The sequence below is a fragment of the Gigantopelta aegis genome, chromosome 2 (genome assembly GCF_016097555.1).
Source record: "Gigantopelta aegis isolate Gae_Host chromosome 2, Gae_host_genome, whole genome shotgun sequence".
Classification (NCBI taxonomy): Eukaryota; Metazoa; Mollusca; class Gastropoda; order Neomphalida; family Peltospiridae; genus Gigantopelta; species Gigantopelta aegis.
Window position 1 is genome coordinate 32,566,409 of NC_054700.1, and position 16,017 is coordinate 32,582,425.

The 16,017-nt window shown below is 38.1% G+C and overlaps 1 protein-coding gene across 1 annotated transcript; it reads left to right on the forward strand.

Annotated features, from left to right (window-relative positions):
• The first annotated feature begins 9,791 nt into the window (after positions 1-9,791).
• On the forward strand, positions 9,792-12,929 carry LOC121377837 (zinc finger protein 888-like). Its single transcript, XM_041505938.1, has one exon. The coding sequence runs from the start codon at positions 9,997-9,999 to the stop codon at positions 12,766-12,768; it is 2,772 nt and encodes a 923-aa protein (XP_041361872.1). The 5' UTR covers positions 9,792-9,996; the 3' UTR covers positions 12,769-12,929.
• Positions 12,930-16,017: the final 3,088 nt, after the last annotated feature.

The window sequence follows — 16,017 nt, forward strand, 5'->3', positions numbered from 1 at the left end:
GAGAGATGAAACGGGGAAGCAAGAGATCACACATTTGCTTGTTTCTTGTTGTTTTCTTGTTAATGTGCATTATTCGTAATTAATGTGCATTATTTGTAATTTAGTGTGCTTACCCATGTTTAACACACATTGGTATGAGGCAGTTGTCTCAAGCAGCAATTGTCACCAAGTCACACTTATGAATTAATTACATTCAACAACAGTTAATATTCAAATGGTTACGTAGGAATCAAAATACACATCGGTTTATCCAATGTGCAGACAGGCACAAGGCAGTTATCACAAGCAGTCACAGTTATACATTAATTATTACAATAAATGTTCATCTGGTTACTAGGCAATCCTCAACAACACAGTTCATGTTAAATTAGTCAAGTAGGAATAAATTATCACAAACAGAAGTTGTCATCAACAGTATGAATGAAACACATCAGTGCAATACAACTGTGTTGTTGAGGATAACTTCGCGACCATATGACAATGTTTTGTAATTAATACATAAGTGTGACTTGATGACAATTGCTGCTTGTGATAACTGCCTTGTACCTGTCTGCACATTGCCTAAACCGATGTGTACTTTGATTCCTACTTAACCGTTTGAACATTAACTGTGTTGTTGACGATTGCCTCACAACCATATGAACATGTTTTGTAATTACAATGCTCTGCAGATTTGTTATGTAACTACATATGACTTATAGTACAATTTTTGAAAGTAGTTAAATTAATGTTTCAAGGAATAAATTAGATGGAGCTGACAATCATTATAACATTTTAGATTTACATGTATAAAATATTTTCAACAGCCAGTTTAACTTTCAAATTGTGTCTCCCCATTTCTTTGTGTGTCTATTCACCTTTCCCCAGAACTTGCTATAAAAGATTAATATAAATATTATGAAAGATTAATGAAACTATTATAATCAATGATTTTTTAGGTTGTGGGGTTGGGCCTGTTAATTATAAGAAATTTATATTATTATTTTTTTTTAAATTAAATAAAAACCCTAAAATAACTAATAACCAGTAATTATAGCTAAAAAAACAAAACAAAAATTAAACAAAAAAGAAGAGTAAAAATTAATAAATAAATAAATAAAACCCTTAAAATAACTAATGACCTGCAATGATAATTAAACTAAGATTTTTTTTGTAAGAAAAAAAAGAAGAGAAAAACCTTTGAAACACATGTAAGCAATGGCCTGTAATAATAATATTTAAAAAAAATACTAATAATTTTTAAAAAAGTAAATAAATGAAGGCCTTAAAATAAGTAATGACCTGTACTGACAATCATTATTTTTTTAATAATAATAAAAAAGAATAATATACCCCAAAACTTGAATGTGATATTATTATTAATAATGCATAAAATGCAACCCACACAAAGCACATATAAAGCAACAAAAATAACAAAATAAATAATCAATTCCATTCAGTTCAACAATATTTCTTTTTATTGCTTGATACGAATAATTCTCGTTCCGCAATATTTTCATTCTACATTTTCGATGTGCCAGGATAAAAATAGCTTTCAAATGTTTAAATGTGTCATCTTCAAACATCCAATCCTGGAAAGGTTACCAAAGGTATTGTACTTAATATTTTTGTCTGAAATTTATTAAAATATGTTGTTGTACGTGTTGAGGCTCTTAAATAAAGCACATATGCCTGATTTTATTAAATCGTGATTGCAAATGGAAAATTCGATCCAATGGATAAACGTTACGGCACAGCAATAAATATCACAATAATAAATATAGTGCCGGAGATGTTTATCTTGATGAACTAACCCTAACCCTAACCCTAACCCTAACCCTAACCCTAACCCCTAACCATACCTAAAAATAATAAATGGGGGACCGGGCGGATATTATACCAAAATTCTAGCACTAATCCAACGATAAAAAGTAAAGTAAAGTTTGTTTTATTTAACGACGCCACTAGAGCACATTGATTTTTTATCTTATCATCGGCTATTGGACGTCAAACATATGGTAATTTTGACACTGTTTTGAAGAGGAAACCAGCTGTCGCCACATAGGCTACTCTTTTTTCGACAGGCAGCAAGGGATCTTTCATTTGCGCTTCCCACAGGCAGGATAGCACAAACCATGGCCTTTGTTGAACCAGTTATGTAATCCAACGATAATCCTGTGTTTGACATTATATAACTTTACAACAATAATTTTCCAGTTGGTTAATAACACATATTTTACATAGTAATCACTAATATACACACTACAGGAGAAACCTATCACCACCGTGTACATGCATTTCAGGCTTTTGGATTTCACGGTAACGATCATTTCCGGTACTGTGTCGGTAAAATAATGGAAAAGAAATTTTGTTTCCCATGATTATTAATAATAATAATCATGCTGCTCTATTTAAGCAGGGTGGCCTGCCCTGCTATTGCATTTTGCTGCCCTCCTTTCACATTCTGCCGCTCTCCTTTCACATTCTGGTCACATTCTGCCACCCTCCTTTATTTTTCTGCGCCTCTCTTTATTTTCCCGCATCCTACTGTATTTTACAGCACCTATCTCTGCTATTTCCAATTGCACACATTTTTCCACACATTAAAAACCCCAATGATCAGTCTGCACACTGAACAGTAAAGGAAACAAGCTGCGCTGTGTATGAAAAAGCAACTAACAAAACATTTACAACAGTTACCGTAACGTAATTTAACTGTATTTTTAACAGCCTCTATTTTGTCTCATACCTGTATCCATTTGTATGTTTAATACACACAATAAAAGTTCTATTTTATTTGAGCAATGAAAACATTTAATTTTTTATAGATTCTCCGATTGTAAAACTTCCGTATATTTGACGCCAAATTTGACACATGATCAGAATGGTCATTCTGTCTTTTGTTTGCACTATCGTCTGATATTTTGTCCTCAATTGCAGATATAATTGGTTGTAACTGATGATTTTTACTTTCTGTCATTCTGTACAAATATTCAGGGATTCTTTATTAAATATTATAAACTTTTCATTTTGGGGGGATATCGCCGCTTATAAAAACAGCGGAAGTGGTAGTGTTTATCATTAAAATAATTTATTTTGGGTGCCAAATAATATATACACTGCCTTTACAAAAACAAAACTACTTTTTATCAGCTGGTGATAATATTTTATCACAGCAATCGATTCATTCAATGAAGATGGAAATAACAAAAAAATGTATCAGACATTAGGGGAGCACTTTACAAACATCTTTATTGTTTTTCGTGTATCTTGGAATCTTTATTAAAGTAATAATATTAAAACTTTGATCGGTTCAGCAAAACAGGAACTGCCAGTGAATGTCAGACGGACAACATCTTTGGTTCAATTGAAAGACAAGTTGGTTTGTATTTTGTATAAACTTTTTTGTTGGCAAAATAAGGACTATGTCTTTCCACAAAGTCGACCAACACACAACAATATGGTAAACGAGCACGCCCCCTTTTTTTTTTGAAGGGAGTGGTGCCGCGCGGCCACCCTCCTTTAATTTTCACTCAGCAAGAACACTGCATTATATTGAGTACGACTATTCAACGAAAATAATATCTAATTTTCCGATATCACAGTACTAAAGAGTGTGTTTAATACAATTACAAGACCCAATTCGGATTGGTATGTTAACCAAACTTCTCACTGAATCGCAGTGTTCCGGTTCAGGTAAACCTGAATCAGAGTTCCATCATGCGCTCAGATCAAATGCGTTACACATTTGAACCAAAATTACTGGCATTAAAATGTAGTGTATCTCTTAAATATAGGGATCAAGAACTAGTATTTAGATTCAGATATAATTTTGTGGAAAATATTTGACCTCCTGACTACTGTTACAAAAGTCAATGTGACGCATGTGCTCGAGTACTGAAGGTGGCAATCAAATAGGCCCTGTGGTTTCCTTATTGGAGAAATGTTGTAGGCCTAAACTATGATAATTATAAAAATTTGGCTGTCGGAATCACAACAGCATGCATGTAATGGAGAGGGCGGGTCGAAAATCAATGGTATTAAAAACTGGTTCCCATGACATGTTTTCACAGAACCTAAAAACAGTTTCCGATCAGTTTCCATGATCACAAGGCATGGAACTGAAAATGTTTCCCATGAAATTTGAAATCCTATGGCCTGATATTTTTTATAAAACTGGAACATTGTTGAAAGGGGGAGTTGTCAAAAGGGAGCCGGTCAACTCATCCCAAAGCCAACCTGCCCCCTAATAACTTGCCCCAGCTTGTGGTCAACTTGCCCCACACTGTTTAGTCAACACCAGGGCTCGCACCAAATTCACCAATTTGGAAAAATAAATAAAAATAGTGAAAGAAATTTTGGTTTGGCAAAAACATTTGCGAAATGTGTTGTTTTTCCATCTCGACTAAAGGCTAGAACAGCCAATGTATGCTGCTTGTCTTGCATTGTCTCTGAAGTAAAATATAATGCTATAGTAAACTTTGAGGCAATCAAGAGGGATGACATTTTTGTAAAGAATTTCCTCGACAGTTGTTGTAGTCCTATAGACGAGGGAACTAGATAGAGATCCATAGAATCATCCATTATTTTGCCAAATGCCCTGATAATGTATTATGGTTTTGTCGTTCAAATTACCTTGGATGTTCCATCAATTGCCTTAAAACATATATTAGAAATGAAGATTTAACCTATACAGTTTGATGGTAATGTACACTGAACTTTTCCCCCCAAAATTAATATTTTCTGCTTCAGTAAAGTGTAATAATGTGTGTGTTGGTGTGCGTTTAATATGGATATTGTAAATGCTACAGTAGTAGGTTACATATTGAAAAAACCCAAAACAAAACATTTTACCAAAATATACGATGTACATTTTTTAAAAATCATATTACAAAGGATAAAAGCATACTGATCTGTTCTTATTTCGTATTCTATTTCTTCTGCTGCCAGACCTATAGTTCTCACCAGCACAGTTTTGTCCCATCAATTCAGTTTCAGTGCGTTTCCTTTTTACCTGGCACCATACTCGTCCAAAATCAATGGTTGCCCAATGGACTATTTTTTGTAAAATTCTTAGTCGCCCGTAACCAATAAAGGTCGACACGGGCAACCAGGCAACTGCTAATTTTGAACCCAGGTTGCACATGGTGCACTGACTTCATTGATAAATCAATGGGCCCATCGACCCTAGACTGACCGCGCATCAGAGGAGCGCTAGACGAGTGCTTTACCACTGGGCTATGGCCAGCCCTAGACTGACCACGCATCAGATGAGTGCTAGACGAAGTCTTTACCACTGGGCTATGGCCAGCCCTAGACATCAGCAGCATTTCACTATTAAAACAAGAATTTATACACTGAATAATAAGTACATTTTAGCATATTATACTACTAGTATATTAACATAAAATCAAAATTAAAAACAAAATCTTTTGACTGAAATGCCAAAATATAATTGGCGAATACATATTTAAATTAGCAAAAGAAATTGAAGATTGGCGTATATTTTGGTGAAGAAAAATAGGAACACAGAATAAATATATACTATGCGATTTTATACAATTTGTGACTGTTATACATAGATAAATTCAAAAAAATTACAAATAATTCTTATAGATTATTATTTATCTGATATTAGGATCTGCACAATATAAAACCATTTTAATAAGTGGTCGTAATAGCGGAGTTTTAAAGTTACATTCTCTGGTTACCATATTATAACATCATGTACAAATATGACTTGTGTGTGTTCGCTATGAACGGAGATCGTCAATAGTATACGCTCGATTCGTCGCCTGTACCGCCATTGCTCGGCAAAGCACAAACGACAGCCTGTTGTCAGTTTCAGTTAACACATGCATTTGTGGATTTGAAATTGTAGGGTCCCGTCTCAAAAAATTACATGAGAAATCTTGCGCTGTACGAAGAACCAACCCCGCTGAAATTTCTGCACATGCGCCTTTTAATTTTTTTTTTTAGCAAGGTATCATTTATATGTACCATCCCACAGACAGGATATCACATACCACAGGCTTTTATATACCAGTCATGGCACACTGGCTGGAACGAGCCTGATGGTGGGGATTTATTCTAGACCGACCGCGCATTTCCAAAAAACACCTTTTTAGGTCTAAGTAATGAATAGAAATAACATATAGTCTTGATAAATGTTACGTAAATCGAGCACAACACCCTCTTCCTCTACCCCTAGAGCGTTACGTAATTATTAACACCCCCTTACATGTAACGCATATGCCAACCACTGGCCACTGTCAAAATTTCAAGGCAAATCCCCCACCGACCCCTGGAAAGGTGTTGTGTACCATACCTCTATGGATATAAATATGTTTTGGAGATATGAGACGACCCCTTAATCAAGACAGTTAAATTTGTTCAAAATCACGTGAGAAGCTCAGCGCCTGCGCAAATCATGTAAAGTGCCAGTTCTACTGGCGTCCCGCTAAATGAAGAAAATCAAAGCTGGCCATTTAGTTTGTAGTTGACCTAGATAATGTAGATAAGCGAGCATTGCGAATCTATAGCGATGTGGTGGACCTTTCATGTACCAAACAGAACTGGATCATTTATTCTAATGCTTAAATAATAAAAATATTCCAGGGACTGCAGTTTTAACTGTAATATTTATAAATAAAATGACATCAAAGTTGTAGACGTCCATTTTTAATTTCGACGGACAGTAAAGTTGAGATTGAGGCGAATTGTCCAAACACTGGGGTGAGTTGACCAAACACTGGAGCGAGTTGGTGACCTTTTTGGGCAAGTTGACTAAACATACCCAGTTTATGTCAAAAGTTACCCATGCTAAACTGTACTTTCTAAAATGTTCCAACCAAAATGTACCTATATTTTTGTAGAAAATTACCCTTTTTTATTCACTAAAATACAAAAAAATTTGGTTTTAAACATGTTTAGGAAAAAATGTACCTAAAACAAAACATTCCAACCAAATATACATGTACCTAAAACCAAAAATGTACCTTACCAAAATGTACCCATCAGCCCTCTACTTTGCGACTGATTTGGATGCATAACCAACCATTTTATTCGTTTGGCAAGTAAATCAATTTATACAGTTGCCCCCTTGATGACCGAACCAAATTTGATATTTATAACCAGATCAGGAAGGGTCACGCTAGTGGATGATTCAGGCGAAATAGCTAAGTATCTATATACCACTGAAATTTGCCTTGTTAATTGCGAGGATAAAATCCACTGAAATTTCGTGTAGTTAAAAATCATTACCAGTACATCATTGATGATATATGGTCACCACAAAGACAGAGCACAACCATGTAGCATGGCGAGGTTTGTACAAGATCTGTAACCTGCAATCATAATGATTTTAAATCCTTGCTACAAGTAATGTAGGATGAGAAGTGTGCATTTAAACTGTTATTTCCTCAACTTCTTATCCAAAACTACTTGACCAGATCAAAAATATTCTGTTGGAAACTCCTTGGCACATGGAGAAAAAACAATGTGAATTTGGTCATTCTGACTCACCAGGGGCCGGAGGGCCCAGTGAGGGGTGGGGCATGAGGGCCCAGTGAGGGGTGGGGCATGAGGGCCCAGTGAGGGGTGGGACCCAAAAGGGGAATAGGCTGCAGCAAATTAAGCTGTAATTGAAACAGAATTAGGTTGTTTTGAAAACATGTTACATTGAATTTTGTTTTTTTAATATATAGTATGTTTTTTATAATGGACATTTTGTAACTGTTTATGAATTTAGTGGCTATGGTGATTTGACAACATATTTTTAATTGGCTTTTAATAACTTTGGTATTACTTAGGTGTGGAATAAATTGTTAAATAGAATATATGCAGGACCGTATGTAAAATATATTAAATAAGTTTAGTCAGATTAAAATAACTTGAAATATATTTCTGAATATTGACGACTCTACAGCAGCTGTTAATGACAGTACCGAACTAAAACGACCTTCCTGCGCTCAGAAAAGACAAAGTCCCCAGTGTGCCCAAATTAGTGACATGTAAAGCTCTGATAGTGAAGGGAACCATTTGTACCCGATTATAATAGTGAAATCATTTAAACTGTAATTTGTTCGACTTTTTCAAAGTTACTTGAGCAATTCCAACCACATTTTGTTGAAATGTCCTTGGCACATGGATAAAGTTAAAGTTTGTTTTATTTAACGACACCACTAGATCACATTGATTTATTAATTAATCATTGGCTATTGGTTGTCAAACATACAGTAATTTTGATGTATAGCCTTAGGGAGAAAACCGACAACATGTTTCCAATTTTAACGACCTGTTACTGAATTTTGACCAAAAACAAATGGATCTTAACCAAAAATAATTAAATGCCTCAACAAAATTTCCACAATGTGGTTAGATATGCAGTATGGTTACGGAGTGTTTTACTATAAGATCCAGCATTGAGACACAGATGCATGCACACCCACACACACACAGTCAACAAAACATCTGCACACTACAATATTTTTTTATTTATGATTTTTACAACTTTAGTATCCATGTGTTATATCTAGATTAGATGTAGCTTATGCTTGAGACATAACAACCACTGAATAAACAGTTTACTGGGGTGTCATTAAAAAATCACTATTCAAAGTCCTGGAAAATTAACCAAAATGGTGCTTAAAAGTCCTGGAAAATGGAAATGTTTTAAGTGTATGAACCGTGTAGTAGCAAGCTATCTTTTATAAGCATCATCCCACAGACAGGATAGCTCATACGACCGCCTTTGGTATATCAATTATGGTGCACTGGCTAGAACGAGAAATAGCCCAGTGGGTCCACCAACGGGGATCGATCCCAAACCAACCATGCATCAAGTGAGTGCTTTACCACTAGGCTACATCCTGCCCCTGGCACCGGAATAATGTAGTCATTCAGAGGGGTTGGGCTCAAATTTCTTCAGATGTACTGTACACGATTTCCTAAACTAAATTAGGTGGGAAGCTTGACCCATGGACAAACAAAACAAAATTATGAATTTTGTCAATCTGACCCCACAAGGGCTTGAGGGGTTGGGTCCAAAAGGAGCAAACACTAAGCCAATTTTTTAAAATGTAATTTTTTTATATGCCCATCTATGGGGCATTGTCCGTATGTCCGTACGTCTGTCTGTTAACCTTTTCTTGTCCGGAACATATCTAGCATACAGATGCATACAGGACCATTAAACCTCACATGTAGGAACAAATTGGGATGGTGGTGTGTAGCATTCTATTACTAGGTCACTGTGACCTACTTTTCATGGACTACTGCACATAACAGTAAATCCTTGTCCGGACGATATCTTGCATACAGATGCATATAGGACCTTCAAGCCTCACATGTAGGAACAACTTGGGATGGCGGTGTGTTGCGTTCTATTACTATGTCACCGTGACCTACTTTCCATGGTCTACTGCACATAACAGTAAATCCTTGTCCGGATCATATCTTGCATACAGATGCATACAGGACCATCAAACCTTACATGTAGGAACAACTTGGGATGGTGGGTGGTCCAAAACAAACTGTTCATCCATCTCATTGCAAAAAATTCGCATAATTAGAATTGAATCATACCCATAACATATTCAGTAATGTAGATATGGTTTTCCATCAAACTCCTGATGGGCGTATCATTTACCTCACCGGTACTCTTGTTTCCCCATACAATGTTAAACTCTGGCATATGGAGGTAGACATGCATGAACCATAATTGAATATAGGCACACTAATAGAGTTTAAATCAAGTAACTAGACCAGTAAGTGTGAAAATAATTTGTAGCCATAATAATTGTATGAAATATTTTTTTTTTTAATTCATCACTTTCTATCATTTCAGAGTATTTTGCTACCAGAAGAGAACTTGCTGAGAGAAAAAAAATGTTTTGAAGAACAGAAATATTCTTACCAGAGACAAGCTATGGCATCTTATAAAACATTTTCTCATAAAAATTAAAACATAGATAAAACATTTTCTTTCATATCTACCACAGAGGTTTTGAAACCAACATGGAAAGTCACCAGTCTAGAGAAGTTGACAGTGTTTTGTTTTATTCTAAAGAGCTTCAATGTTATGTTCGTGTGCCAAGTGATATTGGCAACTCCTTGCCTGTAAATATTGCAGCTGGTGGTGGTCAAGTCTATACAAGCACCTCGGGTGTTTCTGTTAGCAACAGCCAGGAGCAGACTCATGTTGTGACAAGTTACCCACAACAACAGCAGCAGCAGCAGCATCAGCAACAACAACAACAACCTTCAGCTCACATACAGCAGGTGTTATGTACACACATTTCCAACTCAGACTATGACCGGACGTATCCTCTAGCAGTGACGAACATTGGCGAACAGAACCCAGGCTGTTCCATGACATCGCTGCCAGTTTCTGATCAGGTGTACTATCAGGATCAGGTTGTCACAGGTTACGGTCGACCTTATCCTCAGAACAGTGGTATCAAGTCACCGCAGACCTTGCAGAGGCAATATGGTGATGTGTTTGAGAACTATTTCACAGGATCGGGAGCAAACGATGTCGGCAACAAGACTGGGCAGACTAACAAAGGATCCGCATCAGATCTAGAAGATCCTGTTAAAATCAGTCAGATGCTTGTTGAGAAACTGCTGGCCACTGAAACAAATTCTAAGAAACCGATCAAAGCAAATGCAGTTAAACCAGCTCCAGCCAAGAGCACGAAGAAGGGAAAGAAAATTGTGTGTCATGTTTGTAACGTGGGACTGACCACACTGAACCGAAAGATTCTGGTGAAGATGGAAGGAACCAATGTCTCTTATCTAACAACATGTGAAACATGTTGTAAGATTGAATCAGACAAGATAAAAGCAGAACAGGCAAGAAAGTTGTTAGAAAATCAAGCAAAGAGTACATGTAGTAATGTTCCAAATACATCTTTACCATTTGCAGGGTCTAACAGGTGTGCTACATCTCATGCAAATTCTCAGCACATTAATTCAGTTAATACAACACCTTCACAAATGCAGGTTTCACAGACAGGGGTTAAAATTACAAACACCAATACTCTTACTCATTCCAGTGTTCAGCCAGTAGGTATATGTAGTTCTAGTTCACAGATGCCTGTTAGTAGTACTGCAGGACAGTCGCAAACATCAGCAGTGCATTTACAGCAGAACAGCAATGTTGCTTGTCCGGTTATTGGTCAGAAGTCTGTCCAGAACATAAACTGTAATTCTTCGACATTGTCTTCTAAACTGACTGGAAATGCCCCACTTGTGGCAAATACCAAACCAAATAATCTACAAGCAAAGCCAAATGTTTGGCATCAGAAAAGTAAACCAGTGACAGTCTGTGGGTTGTGCTCTAGAAAAGGACGAGAAATAACGTGTGTCATAGCCAAGGTCAAAGAGGACAACACTTTGGAGTACATTGACGCTTGCAACATCTGTGTGAAGAAGAAACTTGAAAAGAAAAAGAGGAAGAAAGTAAGACACAGCATTTCTGAGCTGAAGAGAATCAAAAGCAAGTGCAATAGAGGCACTCAGTCTGAGGATAACCCATTGAAGTGGAAGTGCCAGAAATGCTACAAGACATTCCAACGCAAAAACGAAATGTTAATTCACAAACGAACGCATCGGAAGCCCCGTGTTATACAGTGTGTAAGCTGTGAGGAAGAGCTGAAATATTACAGTCTTCAAAAGCCATTCAAATGTGAACACTGCGATCGAATCTACGATCCAAAATCTATTTCTGATATGGAAAAAATCAAACGATCCCAAAGAGGTAACGACGTTTTTAAGTGTTCAATATGCGACAAAGTTTTAGCCACTGCAAAGGGAGTTAAGGAGCACGAAAAGACGCACTCTTTGGAGAAACCGTTCGTGTGTTATATCTGTCACAAGACGTTCAAGTTCACCACCAATCTGCGACTGCACATGAGGACCCATACGAACGAGAGACCGTTCAAGTGCGAGATGTGTGGGCGAGCCTTCAAACAGAGCTCCGGTCTCATTCAGCACATTCGACTACACACAGGCGAGAAACCGTGGGCCTGCAGCATATGCGGCAAGCGGTATGGGCAGAAAAGCAACTTCACCCGACACATGTTCACACACAACAAGTCCAAATCGTACGCCTGTTTTCTCTGCGACAAATTCTTCAACACGGACTGGAAGCTGACGAGACACATGAAGTTCAAGCATTCGGACAGCAACCCGTATCGATGCGACATCTGCGGGAAAGACTACGAGGAGAACAGCAGCTTTCGCCGCCATCTTGAAAAGCATGGCATGGACAACAAGTTCCGCTGCAAAGTGTGCGGGAAGCAGTTCTCGGCGACGAATCCTCTACAGCAGCACCTGAAGACCCACTTGACCGAGCAGAAGGGTCTGTACAACTGTGGACTCTGCAGCTTCCAGTTTAACGACGAGGCGCAGCTGAACGGTCACATCAGGCAACACTTCAGTGACAACACGCACGGGTGCAGCCAGTGCGAGGCTGTGTTCCCCACCAGGGGTCTGCTAGAGCACCACCTGAAGCAGAAGCATTCCGCAGAGACCGTCTTCGACTGCTCGCTCTGCGGCCGGCAGTTCACCCTCAAGGTCAATTACGACGTGCACATGAGGAAGCACAACGGCCACCTTCCGTTCGAGTGTCACATCTGCGGTAAGAGATACCAGTGGAGCAACACGCTGGAATCGCACATGACGATTCATGCCAATGAAACGTCTGTCAGCGTTGTAGGGACCGCTGCAGGCGCGTGCAATCCTGCTGAGACCAACTACCTGAACATGCCAGTTCAGTATGCTTGACATTAAATGCGCAGAACCCTATTTTTTAGCAAGTGAAAATGGACACGTTAAAGGCATACTGTCACGGATTTAAGGACTTTATTTCTCTAAAAATGAATAATAAATAAAAATTACATTAATTGTTTGAAACTAAATCTAGCTATCGCATCACCTTAACTGAACCATGATGGAGTGAAATCCATGTCAACCCTCTCGGGGAATTTTCGTTTTTGAATTATGGACCATTGCCATAATTAAATAATTTTTACAAAATATTAATAAATGGAGTATGGTGGTTATGAAGATGGATGAATAAAGTACATTTAGAGACAAATCAAATAATTTTTGTTAAGGTAATACTTTGTTAGACCATTAAATAGGTCAGTGGTCTGTGACAATATGCCTTTAAGGTTAGTTGATCTACAGATATGCAACGCACATTTGGTTAAGGTTATAACAGAGAGAAACTAGTCTGATGTTTAAACAGGGAAATGCCGTCTAAAAATAGACTAGAACCTGTCTCGATAACCAATACTTCTTAGGCAAACGTGCGTTTCAGAATTATGACAAATGTATTTTGAGGGTATTGAAAAAATCGGGATGACCAGTACCACTTAAAGTGTACGAAAATTAATATTCTAAATAATAAAATATAAGTAGTTCTAATTTAAATGATCAAAACATCTTTAATAGTAAAAAATAAAACCACGTCGTAGTCTTTAAAAAATAGGCTCTGTCACTTTAAGGTACACCAAGGGTGTAGGAAGGTGCCAAAAAGTGTGGAGGCACACACATACATGTATATATAAATACATGTATAAATATATTTAAAAACATCGCTGGTGCTACAAAGTGTGTGTGTGTATGGGGGAGGGGGGGGGGGGGGCATGCCTCCTTGCCCGCCTTTCCCGCCAATGTACACTTACAGAAAATGTATTCAGAGAATGTTGATGCTTACACCTGCGTACTAGCTCCATTATTTCTAAATCCATCTTTGTAAATACTTTAAAAAATCAAACTATTATAATGTATTCCTGAATTCATTATCGTGGTGCCACAGCTGCCCAAAAAACACCCTCCCAAAAACCCCCACCCCAAAACAAAAACAACACATGATAACGGCCATTTAAAAGCATCGGATTCCAACCAAAAGTGGCCATTGATCAATTCTGTCGTATTCATTTTATACTCATGTCCTCCATAAAACATTTTATAACGCTAATCCAAGCCCACCACCCACCTACCCCCAACATCCCTCTGTAAATGCACAGTGCTCTTCTTAGCACCCATCCTTTTATTTTTACCAAAACGTACATTTGTAATGACCAAATTCATTGGGTTTTCTGTTAGTATTTTTGATTGGTTTCTTTGGTAAATGGGGGGGGGGGGGGGGGGGGGGGGGGGGGATGTGTGCATAGAAAGTGCACACACACATGAATAAATATATAAAAAAAACATCGCTGGTGCTACAAAGTGCCCCCCCCCCCCCCAACCACACCCCACCCGCCCGCTTACTACACCAGTGGGACGTGTCTTCCATTTGTTGTCTGGTACAATCCAATGCAGCCACTCGTCCCTTATACCCTTTCGCAGAACCAAAATTTTAACTTTCACTCATTTTGTCTTTAGGATTTGGTTTGTTTTTAGTCGTGAAATGCATGGTGTGTCACTTTTCATTTAAGTTCAGGGTCTTGATAATACTTAAAGGCGACGTCACACGGTGCGAGTGTCTAGTACGCTTAGCTTAGATATGTTTTTAACGTGCTCATATACCTCTATGGTTTCGAACACGCCTACCCCGAGTCCGGCATCCGATATGATCGGTGGTCTGACTCGGGGCAGGAAAAACCTAACTATTATAACAATTTAGAAATTTGAGGCCAAAGTCTAGTACGAGAGTAGCCGATTGCATAGCAACCGGTGAAATTGTAATGTTTGCCGAGTCACAATAGGCTGTTCGCGTACGAGCATCTCGTATCGTGTTGTATCGCCGTTGAGTAATTTTTATTGGTACATTCCAATTACGCGACATTCCATATATACATTATTCAGTTACTTATTGGTATTACAAATATAGTTTGGAATATCTTTACCATGTTACTAGTAAGTACTGTAACGTGGAAAAATAATTGTGTTGAACTACACATACATATATATATACCCCTCACCCATCTGCAGACCTCACCTCAGTCGAACCCGCACCTCTTGTAACAAAAGAAAGAAAGAAAGAAGTGTTTTATTTAACGACGCACTCAACACATTTTGTTATTTACGGTTATATGGCGTCATACATATGGTTAAGGACCACATATTTGGAGAGGAAACCCGCTGTCGCCATTACATGGGCTACTCTTCCGATTAGCAGCAAGGGATCTTTTATTTGCGCTTCCCACAGGCAGGATAGCACAAACCATAGCCTTTGTTGAACCAGTTACGGATCACTGGTCGGTGCAAGTGGTTTACACCTACCCATTGAGCCTTGCGGAGCACTCACTCAGGGTTTGGAGTCGGTATCTGGATTAAAAATCCTATGCCTCGACTGAGATCCGAACCCAGTACCTACCAGCCTGTAGACCGATGGCCTGCCACGACGCCACCGAGGCCGGTCTCTTGTAACATTGTAGAATATTTCATATACTAAGATGAACCAATTTCTGAGAATTTCTTGCACCATTGCTTGTCGTTATCACCAGGGACCGGGACTTAGCCCAGTGGTAAAACACTCGCTTGGGATCTGCTGGGATCGATCCCCGTTGGTGGACCCACTGGGCTATTTCTCACCCCAACTGGTTTATCAAATGCCGTGGTATGTGTTGTCCTGTATGGGATGGTGCATCTGAAAGATCCCTTGCTACTAATGCAAAATTGTAGTTGGTTTCCACTCAAAGACTATGTCAAAATTACCAAATGTTTGACATCCAATAGCCGATGATTAATAAATCAATGTGCTCTAGTGGTGTCGTTAAACAAAACAAACTTTATTATCACTAGATGATTGGATGTAGCTCTGGTAGAACGCTCTTCCGAGTTGTGACGAGTTACGCACACACACGACTGGTACGTAAGTCCATGGTATGTGCTGTTCTGCATATTACACATATAGTCTGCTGCTATATTCTGTGTGGTGGAAGTAGGTTTTCTCTCATTCTTTGTTCAAATAAGCAAATGTTACAAACCAAATACACACGTATACTAGTATTCAGTTTGTTTATATGTAGCTCTGTATACCTTGCGTTGCAATCATTGTATTTAGTAGTATTACTAATAATA

Coding starts and splice junctions, on each gene's coding strand:
- LOC121377837 (XM_041505938.1), top strand. CDS start 9,997: ATGGAAAGTCACCAGTCTAGAGAAGTTGACAGTGTTTTGTTTTATTCT.